Here is a 12,637-nt window from a genome sequence, read left to right as displayed (position 1 = left end):
TTTAGCCATTATAATTTATTTTAGTAATAATGATGATGATGATGTTAAAAAATGCAGGCTGCATCCTACTCTGGGTTTCCTGTTTTCTTTCTTGGTACACTTTTTCTTTTTTTGTAGTCCACTTTGTTTTTTTCTGTAATCCTGGTCTTTCTCTCTTTTTCCACTGTAGGAAAATTGATGGGACCAGTGAGGAAGAAGGTAACATTGAGCTGAATGAAGAAGGAAGGCCAGTGCAGACATCCAAGCAGAGTCCCCCACTCTGTGACTGCCACTGCTGTGGCCTCCCCAAGCGCTACATCATTGCCATCATGAGCGGGCTGGGATTCTGCATTTCCTTTGGGATTCGGTGCAACCTTGGAGTTGCCATTGTGGAAATGGTCAACAACAACACTATATACGTTGATGGAAAACCGGAAATTCAGGTCAGTGTCTGTCTATGGTGGGAGTTCTTTCAGCCATGGCTGTATTAATGTTTTAAATTCTTAAAATAAAACACATAGGATTATAAAGGAAACCCATCATTTTATTTGTTTTTTTTTTTTTTTTTTTTGCGGTATGTGGGCTTTTCACTGTTGTGGCCTCTCCCGTTGCAGAGCACAGGCTCTGGACGCGCAGGCTCAGCGGCCATGGCTCACAGGCCCAGCCACTCCGTGGCATGTGGGATCTTCCTGGACCGGGGCACGAACCCGTGTCCCCTGTGTCGGCAGGCGGACTCTCAACAACTGCGCCACCAGAGAAGCCCAAAACCCATCATTTTAAAATACAGATATCGGTCTTCCCTGGTGGCACAGTGGTTAAGAATCTGCCTGCTAATGCAGGGGACATGGGTTCGAGCCCTGGTCTGGGAAGATCCCACATGCCATGGAGCAACTAAGCCATTGAGCCAAAACTACTGAGCCTGCGCTCTAGAGCCTGCAAGCCACAACTACTGAGCCCGCATGCCACAACTACTGAAGCCCGTTCACATAGAGCCCGTGCTGTGCAACAAGAGAAGCCACCGCAATGAGAAGCCCGCACATCACAATGAAGAGTAGCCCCCACTCGCCACAACTAGAGAAAAGCCTGCACGCAGCAACGAAGAACCAATGCAGCCCAAAATAAAATAAATAAATAAATAAAAATAAAGCAAAAAAATAAAATAAAATAAAGATACCAAAATATTTAAAAATCGAATTTGTGATATAGAAGCATATGGGCTTCTTTATGAACATGTCAGATGACAAACTCTAGCAATGGGTCTAATAATTACTGTAATTTTGAAGTCTGAAGGAGAAGCAATAGTTTGAGATAGCGGCAACAACCATCATGTGATATGAACATATTTATAATTTCCACTAGTCACAGAGTCACAGGTACTGATAAATGACTGGGGTTTGTTTCCTACATTCATAATTACAGGAAATGCTAAAGTTTAGTTAGTGGAAATAAAGATGCTGATTTTTCCCCATTCGAGTTCATAGATCCACATGGTTCCATCCACGGACTCCAGGTTAAGAAACCCCGGTAAAAATGTAAAGCACGGGGCGAGCGTCAAGAGAAGGAGGCAGCAAGTAAAGTGGGGTTAGGTCTTGCAGAGCCTGGTAAGCCATGAGGGGAGATAGGGGTGGGCTTTAAGCAAAGAAGTGGTATGGCCAAATCCATGCTCCAGAATGATCACTGCCCAGCCAGTCATCTCCAGTGGATTGGGACTGGAGTGAATGGAAGCAGAAGGCCCAGTTCAAAGGCTGTTGTAGTCATAAGCACTTAAATGCTTTAAACACTCTGATGTCACTTAAATAGTATTGATTTTATGAATCACTGGAAAGATAAAATCTGGTTTGTTTTCTAAATGGTAGGCCTAGAGAAGGATTGAAATTATGGGAAAATAAAATGAAAATGTATGCCCAGTGGATACCCAACATATACGTGTTTCATTGTATTGAACACACACACAGGAGTGACGCATGTGGAAATCCATCTGTTTGCAGAGAGACATCTAATAGTTCTCTGGTCCCTGCCCATATTTGGGGAAACATTTATTTGTTTATTTATTTTAAAATTTTATTTATTTTTGGCTGTGTTGGGTCTTTGTTGCTGTGTGCGGGCTTTCTCTAGTTGCGGCGAGCGGGGGCTACTCTTCGTTGCAGTGTGCAGGCTTCTCATTGCGGTGGCTTCTCTTGTTGCAGAGCACAGTCTCTAGGCGCATGGGCTTCAGTAGTGTGGCACACAGGCTCAGTAGTTGTGGCTCACAGGCTCAGTAGTTGTGGCTCGCGGGCTCTAGAGCGCACGCTCAGTAGTTGCAGTGTATGTGCTTAGCTGCTCTGCAGCATGTGGGATCTTCCCGGACCAGGGCTTGAACCTGTGTCCCCTGCATTGGTAGGCAGATTCTTAACCACTGCCCCACCAGGGGAGCCCTGGGGAAATATTTAGATCAGAATTTTCCAAACTGGTGTCTGGAAATCATTGTTCTGTAGGCTGTGCTGTGAAGAAGGTGTCTTGTGAACTGGGAGCCTTTACTGTGTTGTGTCCTATGAGAATCTCCAAGAGGGAGCTGTGGTGTGCATTGTTTCCTGGACTTGATTGCAGAATGCTTTCTTTCATGCCGCATCTGTTTCTTGACAGAAACTGTTCCAGCATTATGTGGAACAGTTTCTGTCAAGCACCGGTTTGGGAAAATTTGATTTCAATTCATTAAAAAGAAGTCTTTAGTTGGCCGGCAGGTTTTTTGTTTATTGTTTTTTTCCCTTTTTCTTTTTAGCTAAGAGATTATTCTGCCAGAAGAAAAGGGTACCATGGAGATTCTTCTAACCATTCTCTTTTTGATGCCACAGCTGAATCTGTTTTAAAAGGATACCCTGGTTGTTTATTTTGAGGCGGGGAGGGAGGGCCGTAGAGGTGTGAGGGGGCATGTCATGCATTTTAAAAATAAAGAATGATGTATATTAGTGAGGTTGCAGATGTGTATCACATGCATTCTGGCAGGCTTTTGTGAGCAAGGGCAGCTAATTAAACTCGTCTGCTGAGGCCCGGATCAAAATGATATGCTGGTTTGCAGTTGTTTGTTGCCTGAAAAGATAGGCCTAGGTCAACAGAATTTGCTTGGAGGTATATGGAAAAGACATTTTGATAAACTTAAGGAACAATGCTGTGCGTGCTCTCTAGTTTCTATGGTTTTGCCCTCTGGAGTCTCAGAGAAACTGATTAAGATCTAAAATATGCTTTACATCATTTTCCCTGGCCTTGTAACTAGGAGTTTAGTAGCATTTCAGAAGTTCCAATTTATAGCAGACCATTTCTCTGTTATCCAAATAGAACAAAGCTTAGAAATCATCTGAGCATGTTCAACCCGAGGACAAAGATTTCACTAAGTATATTACAAAAGGCTCTCAATGGCTGATATATTTGTTTGGTTGGTTTTATGGGAGAAAAACTAGATATTTTGCACTGAGATATTTTAAAATCTTCGTTTTCAGCAGAGGGAGAGAAGTAAGCAGTGTGAATTGGTAGGTCTTGCAAATAAATGGCATATATTCTATTAGTGGTATAAAGGGTAGTTTTAGTTGATGTGTGAGTAATCATTTTTAGTTTAATGATTATGAGTTTTAAAACACGTGAATCACTTAGAACAGTGTCTGGCATGTGGTGAGCAATAAATGACAAGTGTGAGCAACTTTGAGATTGGTTCCCATTACCCTCAGGAAAAACCCAAACTCCTTCTCATGAATCACGAGCCCTGTAGAGTTAAGAAGAATTGGGCTTTGGAATTGGCCAGGCGCGGTTTCACACTTGACTCTGTTGTTTGTTAGCTCTGGGACCTTGAACAAGCTGCCCTTCTGTCTTGGTCAGGGATTGCTGGTTGCAAAGAATAGAATCGCAGGGAAACCAGCTGAAGTTAGGAAGGAAATTACAGTGGGGCTATAGGGGATCTCACGAAAGTGAAGGGCAGAAAGCAAATCTGCTGTGTATGTTTGTGCAGTCTGCACCCTGGACAGGGGAGCCCAGCCTGAGGTGGGACTAAAATCCAGGCTGTACCCTACTGTGGGGAGGAAAAGGAGCCAGGAAGGGCAGAGTGGAGCTGGACCTCATGGGAACTAGGAAATCCTTAGCTTAGTCTCCAACTTGCTTGCTGTGCAGTGTCTTGCATCTGCTTCTCTCTGAGTCTGCTCCATTCTCCCAGGTCTCTCCATGGACTGTTGTTTTTGTTTTTTCCTTTTTAAAAAAATATTTATTTATTTATTTTTGGCTGTGTCGGGTCTTAGTCGCTGCACACAGGCTCTTTGTTGCGGCTCACGGGCTTCTCTCTAGTTGCCGCGTGGGTTACCGAGCACGTGGGCTCAGTAGTTGTGTTGCATGGACTTAGTTACCCCATGGCACATGGGATCTCAGTTCCCCGACCAGGGATCGAACCTGTGTCCCCTGCATTGGAAGGCGGATTCTTAACCACTGGACCACCAGGGGAGTTCTTTTTTTTTCTTTTTCCATGGCTTCTCACTGCCCTCCAAAGCTGAAGTTCTTTGAGCCGTTGCCTTGCTGGGGAGCTGACTTACTTGGCCCTGACTCCAGTGGGACTTGTTTCAATTCAAGTGTTCAGTATTGTCTAACTAGAATCTCTGGGTTCAGATTAGAGAGAGAGAGAGAGAGACAGGTGGGCTGAGTCCATCCCATGCCTTGGCTCCCTCTACTCAGGTGTCCAGTCACAGGGGAGAGGCCCATGGCTCTGGGGGAGGAAGACAATCCTCTTAGAAGGAAACATGTGTAGGGAGCCAGGAACTGGCATTTCTAGCAATTCTTTGCTAATCCTCATTGCCTTATTGTGAAATGGGAATAAAAGGCCTGCTTTACAGATCAAATGAGATAATCTGGCACCAATATATTAAATACCTATATTATTTTCCTAAGGCTGCTGTAACAAATTACCACAAACATGGTGGCTTAAAACAATAGGAACTTAGTCTCTCATATCCGGGGAGACCAGAAGTCCGAATCAGTGTCAGCAGGTCCACACTTCCTCCAAAGGCTCTAGGGGAGGATCCTTCCTTGCTTTTTCCAGCTTCTGGTGGCTCCAGGCGTTCCTTGGCTTGTGGCAGCATCACTCCAATCTCTGCTTCCGTCTTCACATGGCCTTCTTCCTGTGTACCTTCTCTTATGTCTCAAATCTCCCCCTGCCTTTTTCTTACAAGGACACATCATTGGATTTAGGGCCCAGCTAGATGATCCAGGAAAACTCATCTCAAGATCCTTGAGTTTATCACATCAGCAAAACCCTTTTCTCGAATAAGGCAGCATTCATAGATTCTGGGGATTTTGTGCATATATCGTTTGGGGCCCTTTTTTTCAGCCTAACACAGTACCTGACACAGTGCTTGGCTTATGATAATAGTTCAGACATGAGGCCATTATGATTGTAATGGGCTCAAGAGATAATGAAAGTCAGTTCTCAGCAGGCACAAGTGCTCTTCTTCAGGTATCATTTCTCAAATGGACAGAAGCACCATCTCGTCAGAGAGAAAGACATGAGCAAGGGACCAGGTGATTGACAATTAGCTGCTGGTTGAAGTGGAGCCCTCTGTCTTGGATCCTTGGATTCTTGGGGCATTCTGTGACTCAAGGCAAAGAAGTCCAGTCTCTACTTCTCAGTGAGAAAGTCAAGTCTCCGCAGCAATGGAAAGAATACAGTTTTTTTGGGTCAAGTAGGTAAGAGGGCTTGGTCTTGGCTGTCTTTATAACTGCTGGTATGACCTTGGGCAAGTAAATTAATCTCTCTAAGCCTCAATTTCCTCTTCTATAAAAAATGAGATAATAATAGTTACCTCTACCTGTTGTAAGGATTAGAAGAGGAAAGACATGGAAAGTGACTTAAAATCAGGTCCCTCTTCACTCAGTGCTTCCCTCTGTCTTTGAGTAAAAGCCAAGGTCCTTATGATGAGTTAAAGGGCCGTTCAACATTTGAACCTCTCTTATTTTAATGCCTATTATCCTCTTCCTCACGTTTACCCTCTAGCTCTACTGACATCTTGCCATTCCTCTAACACACAAGACGCATCCTTACCTCAGGACCTTTGCACTTGCTATTTCTCTGCCTGGAAAGCTTTCTTTTCAGATAATGAACAGCATGCCTTGCTCCCTTTCTTCCTTTAGGACTTTACTCAACAATCATCTCCTCACTGAAGCCTTTCCTGGCCACTCTATCTAAAATTTCACCCTACTTCATTCCTACACAACATTTCTGTCCCCCTCTCTGCTTTATTTTTTTCTTCTTATCACTGATCACCATCTAACACAGTATGCACTTGTATACTTTCTGCCATCCCCACTGGCATCTTTGTGAAAGTAGCAATTGCTGTCATTGTTCACTGCTGTATCCCCAGTGCCTAGAGCAATGTGTGGCATGAAGTAGCATGAAATAAAAATTTGGTAAGCTGGTTTGAATGAATGATTGTTAGTCCCATTTTACTCTTGAGCTTCAACTTCCTAATCTGCAAAGTGGGAACTACAGTACAGAGCACAGGCCAATGTTACCTGGACTGTGATCTCCTCAAGGCAAAGGCAATACTTGTATGAGTTTGTATTTATACTGCCTATCACCTGACCTGGCACACAGGAGGCATGAGGTACACGTTGAATAAATGAGCAAATTATTATATAACAATTTGTACGAAAATAAACTGTGATGAAAATTTATGAGATGTTGGGTACATCCCTGGTGGTCCAGTGGTTAAGACTCCGCACTCCCAATGCAGGGGGCCTGGGTTCGATCCCCGGTCAGGGAACTAGATCCCGCATGCATGCCGCAACTAAGTGTTTGCATGCTGCAACTAAGAAGTCCGCATACTGCAACTAAGAGGCCTGCAGGCTGCAACTAAGATCCTGCATGCTGCAACGAAGACCCAGTGCAGCCTAAATAAATATATAAATAAATAAATAATTTTTTAAAAAAGAAAATTTATGAGATGTAGTATGTTGATAATTAAGAACCCTTACTCCATAATAGGAACATCTTGCATTTTGATATCAATGCTTTACAAAGCCATTCGTTTATTCATTCATTTGGCAAATCTTTACTTGCCCCTTCTACATCACAGGCATTTGTTTCAGGTACTAAGGCTATAAAGTCAAAAGGACATGGCTGCCACCTTAGAGTTACTCGCCACCCCATGTGGGAAGTGGACACGTGAATGGCAAGTTTGAGAACAGTGTGAGTGCCATGGCTGCAAGAACAGAGGTCTGTGGACCAAGCCTAGGAAAATGACCACTTCAGTTCAGGGCAGTTGAGGCGCTTCCTCAGAGGAGGGATATTTGTAGGGAGTCTGAAAAGGATGAGTTACTATGCCTGGGGAAGAAAGTGAGGAAAGGCTCTCTAACCCTCAAGAGTCACATTTTCAATGACCTCAGAGTTGTGGAAGGGTATTTTGTTATTATCATCATCAGAACAACCATAATGGCTGCTAACATTTATTGGGACTACACTATGTTCCAGGCATTATCCTAATGTGTTAAATGCAAAATCTCTAAGCAGAGGGGTAACCTACTAGAAATATTTATGGTGTTTATCCCCACACATACTATAGGGAGGTAGAATAGGTTTTATTATCCTCATTATGAAACGAGAGACTTAAGGCTCTCATTCCCTTTGTGCTGTCACTAAACTGGTAACTGAATAACCTAGTAAATAACCTAATAAACCTAGAATTTATTTTTTGTTTTCTTTGCAAGTTGTTTTCTTTTCTTTCGAGCACTCATCGTTATTCTGTGTGTATATATGTATACACACACATATAGGTATATATATAATATATACACACATACATGTATATATGTACACACATATACATATATATATGAACATACACATGTATATCTATTTTTTCTTTTTTTTAATTTGTACATAATCTCTCCTTTCTATCACTAGAGCCTGAGGTCAGTGACAGCCAGGACTTTGTTTTGTCCTATATCCCAAGCACACAAGAGGCCCTCCATAAAATATTCTTTGAATAAAGGAGGGAAGGAAAGACCTCATGGGGTTATTGTGTAGGATGATCAGTGAATAATTATGGTCAAGTGTTTTCTTCCAAACACAACTGTGTCTGATTTCTCATTTCCAGACAGCACAATTTAACTGGGATCCAGAGACGGTGGGCCTTATCCATGGATCTTTTTTCTGGGGCTATATTGTGACACAAATTCCAGGTGGTTTCATTTCAAATAAGTTTGCTGCTAACAGGTAAGATAAATTGATATAACATGAGTGCTGCACAGACCATAATATGGCTTTGTACGCTTATAAAATCTGCATAAATGGCTCTCAATTTAGGGGTACAGAATGAAAGATAGAAGCCGTTCCTAAAGATGTGATTCACAGACATTGACCTTATATGATCCTGTTCTTAAGAGTCTCTTTTTGTTTACTTTTTTGTCTAATCTAATCTATCTTGCAATTCTTTAAATGATTATGTAATAAAAAGATCAATTGCAACCGAGTCAGGAGAAACAGTTCCTGGACCCTAAGTAACTCACTTGGTGACCTCTACTGGGTTCCTTTTTTCTCTGGGCCTCAGTTTCTTCATCTGTGAAATGAAATGGATTAGATTGTGTTTGAGTTGCCTTTGACCAATGACATTCTGTGATTCTCTGTACTATGTTAATATCGTCCTGTTCCATACAGGTTTTGTCATGTGAGTAGGAGGGGCTAGTCTCTAGATTGCAAGATGTCTTTAATGCCCTTGAGATTCTATGGTAGGTGTTTGAGCAATTAAAAGTGGGTGCAAGACAAAATGAGCTGCTTCAAGGAGTAGTAAGTTCTCTGTCACTAAAGGTATTCAAGCAGAAACGATGGCCACTTGGGGGAGATGTAGTATGTATATGTACCAGAAAAGGAGTGTACTAATTATTTCCAAGTCTCTTCTAATTGTAATTGACTTTACATATGTGGATTTTGTGAAGTGTATACTTTATAAAGCAGTGTTTTTCAAACTCTAAAACAGAACTCATTAGATGGTAATAAAATCAATAGTGATTTACCAATGACCATTTTCTAAAAAAAAGAGGGAGAAATAGGAGAAAAGGTAATCAAATAGAATAAAATAGAATAGAAAATATCTTAGCTCATTGCACATTTAAGTATTGGTTTTTGAAACTTGTTTCGGTTACATTTGTGTGTATCGGTGTGTTGAGTTGCGATATAAAATATATTTTGTTTTATGGGTCAAGGACAAAAAAGTTTGAAAGTCATCTTGTATAAGCATGACTCATATTTACTTATGTTCTTGTGTAGTTTGTGTCCTTTATTGTCACTTACCTGTTGTATTCTTCTTAAAAAGTGATAAAATATTAGTTCTTATGGTCTCTGGGGTTACTACTTACACTTCTGCCCTAAGAAGAAATAACATATAAAATGATTTCGCAGCATGTGAAAAGGGCTGAAGCATCACTAACACGTGTGAGAAAGGAAGAAAATGCTGCTGGCTCTCCTTTCCCAGGACACTCCTGTCCAGGCAGGGAGGAGAAGGCACACGGCACTTGGCAGAGAGTTGGGGGCTAAGACAGGTACACAGCCTGTCTTGTGCTTGGCTGGTCCCAGGACGCAGCATGCTTCTCAGATAGTCAGTATCCCCGTCTGGTAAAGTGAGAGCAGAATTGGGAAGCAGGAGACACAACCCAAATGTGCAGAAGTCGTGAGGTAATGGTCAGAATGGATCAGTTGGGTAGAACCAAGAAGAATGGTGGGTCTCCAGCAAGCTTACCTCATGCTGGTCAATCTCCAGCTTCAGGATCTCATCTGGGCAGGACATCCCTGTACTGCCCAAAACCTTCCCATGATTGGTCCAGGGACTGGAACTTGGGAATCAAAGCGGCCCAACAGTCTAGCTTGGAACACACCAGATCCTAACACAACATCTATTTCTCTTTCCATTAATTTCTATAGTGATCTTCCATAAACTGTTAGGTTTGTTCCTGCTGTTTAACTAACATGCCACATCCATCAGTGGACCTGCCCAATAACACAGTGTTTTGGTCCCTCAGGGTCTTTGGAGCTGCCATCTTCTTAACATCGACCTTGAACATGTTCATTCCTTCTGCAGCCAGAGTACATTACGGATGTGTCATGTGTGTCAGAATTTTGCAAGGTCTAGTGGAGGTAGGAGATTCTTAACACATTTTGATATTGCTGGAGACAACATGGTCCTCTAGAAATTTCAGCTTTTGAGGAAAACCTCCTTTACTCAGTTTTCCTATCTTCCACCTTGTCCTGCTATCTGAACTCTCTGGTTGTGATTACAATTATGAATACTTTAATTAAACTGCCTTGTATGATTCCAAATTTATACCCAATAAAGGACCATTTCATAGAGGGCAGAATTTCAGTTGAGCCAGGAGTGATCTTAGAGATAATCCACCCCCTTTCATTTAATAAAATTTGAAACTGAAAGACCCAGACTTACAGTTCACATAGCAAGGGCTCTAAAGCAGTTTAAATGGACTTATTAATAAATCTGTAAATTTCCAAGGGTGTAGTCTTACACAGAGATTTAACTTGATGAAGGAGGTAGAATAATATAGAGCCAGAAAGTAAATATTTTGCACTGTGCTGGCCATACTATGGTCTGTCACAATGACTCAACTCTGCCATTGTAATGCAAAAGCAGCCAGAGACAATATGTAAACATGTGGGCATGGCTACTTTCCAGTAAAACTTTTTGGACACTGATATTTGCATTTCATATGATTACCACATGCCAGGAAATATTCTTCTTCTTTCAATTTTTTTTCCTGCCCACTTAAAAAGGTAAAAGCCATCTTTACTTGAGGGCTGAACAAAAATAGATGGTGGGGCCATATCAGGCTATAGTTTGCCAATACCTGATGTAGAGAAATGTTTCCCGAACTCAGTCATTCACCTCTAACCTTTGTCACTTTTGTCACATCCACACTACGATTTATACTATTATTTGCCTATAGTTTTTCCCTAGATCAATTCACTTCAAAACAAAACAAAACGAAGTAAAAGAACCTATCATAAGCAACAATATCTTTGATATCATGGGCTTGATGTACTAGTTATATTTTATTTCTAAAGCATGTTATAATATATATGTAACAATTATAATAAAAAATGTAGGTTGTTGTAGCACCTTAAATCCAACTTTAATCCCACTAGAGGGGCATATACCACATTTCAGAAAATACCGACATGGTAGAAAGAACATGATATTAGCAGCCGTGAAGACTAGAATCTAATCACTTAATGGCTCTGAGCCTCAGGTTCTGTATCTTGAAAATGACAGGATGGACCGGCTGGTTGTAGAAATCCCTTTCTACACTGATAGTCTATAATAATATGAAATATAAAGACTCCTTCCCTATTCCCCACCGTGCTTACGTTTGAACCAGTATTTGAATTTCAGCATCTGTGCCATGAACCAAAATAGCTGACACATGTCATTTGGTATCTGTAAATTAGGCTTTGAATTGTAGTGTTAAAGAAGCAAAATCTCTGTTTTAAACACAGAAAGAAACTGGAGTAGAATCAAATAATCTATTTTCAACTGTTTTGCCAGGGTGTGACCTACCCAGCCTGCCATGGGATGTGGAGTAAGTGGGCACCGCCTTTGGAGAGAAGCCGACTGGCCACAACGTCTTTTTGCGGTAAGTGTATTAGAACCGTAACAAGTTTCATTTAGGAATGCTTTGGCTTCAAGTGAAGACCCTACTAAATAGAATTCATTTTTTTCACATAACAGAAGTCCAAAGGTAAATCGTTGCTAATATTGATCCTGCTGCTCCGTGATCTATCCAGGGACTACGCACATTCAGACTTTTTACTCCACTATCCTCAGAGTGATAACTTTTTACATTCATGCGTGTTCCTCATGTTCACAAAATGGCTGTCACAGCTCCAGGTATCAAGTCCACATTAAAGGCAGAAAGAAGTGGGGATAAGTGTCCTAACCATGTCTGTTCCTTTCACTAGGAAAGCAAAAGCTTTCCCAAACTCCCTAGCAGCCTTCCATTTATATTTCCTTGGTTCTAATTGTGTCATATACTTTACTAACTGCAGAGGAGGCTAGGAAAGCAAGTGCCTAGTTTTTCTAGCATCTTTAATAGACAAAGGTGAGAAAGAAGGGGTTGGAGGTGGTTGTAGGATTAGCCAACAAATGATATTTTCCAAAGTTGAAAACAGAAGATATATCAATAGAATCATCAAGGCCCCCACTCCTTTTCACAAATGAAGAAATTAAAACTAAAGTTTGAAGTTTAGTTTCATTGAACTGAAACGAAAGTCCAACGACTTGCCCAAGGTCACACAGCTACTAAGTTAAGGAGCTGGATCTAGACCACCTGGTTCTTGATTCAGAGCTTTCCTCACTACACACTACTATGTACACATTGTCATAGAAGCTGTTTAATCAATTTTCGCCATTATCTTCCAGATAAAAATGAAGTGGACACCATCCATCTTACCCGAAAGTAAATTAATGGCTCTTAAGTAGTGATGTGACTTAAATTCCTGGGTCTCCAAACTTCACCTTGCTAAGGTTGCCTCATTTGAAGCCGTGTCTTTGGGACTGGCCCCTCTACGAATCTCTGAGAGTAATCAATGTTCAGAAGAGTCTACTAGGTATTAACATTTGAACAAGAACAGCACATGTTGCCACCAATA

At 41.4% G+C, this 12,637-nt stretch overlaps 1 protein-coding gene across 2 annotated transcripts in view; it reads left to right on the top strand.

Moving 5' to 3' along the window:
• SLC17A8 (solute carrier family 17 member 8) overlaps positions 1–12,637 on the top strand; it is a 49,719-nt gene that overhangs the window by 17,726 nt on the left and 19,356 nt on the right. For both annotated transcript variants that reach the window (XM_032646112.1, XM_032646111.1), the window contains exons 2-5: positions 170–422; positions 8,082–8,200; positions 10,000–10,114; positions 11,535–11,622. In XM_032646112.1, the coding sequence (XP_032502003.1) occupies positions 170–422; positions 8,082–8,200; positions 10,000–10,114; positions 11,535–11,622 (575 nt within the window). The remainder of the gene's footprint in view (positions 1–169; positions 423–8,081; positions 8,201–9,999; positions 10,115–11,534; positions 11,623–12,637) is intronic.

Source organism: Phocoena sinus, chromosome 10 (genome assembly GCF_008692025.1).
Source record: "Phocoena sinus isolate mPhoSin1 chromosome 10, mPhoSin1.pri, whole genome shotgun sequence".
NCBI lineage: Eukaryota > Metazoa > Chordata > Mammalia > Artiodactyla > Phocoenidae > Phocoena > Phocoena sinus.
This window is presented reverse-complemented; position numbering and strand designations above follow the sequence as displayed.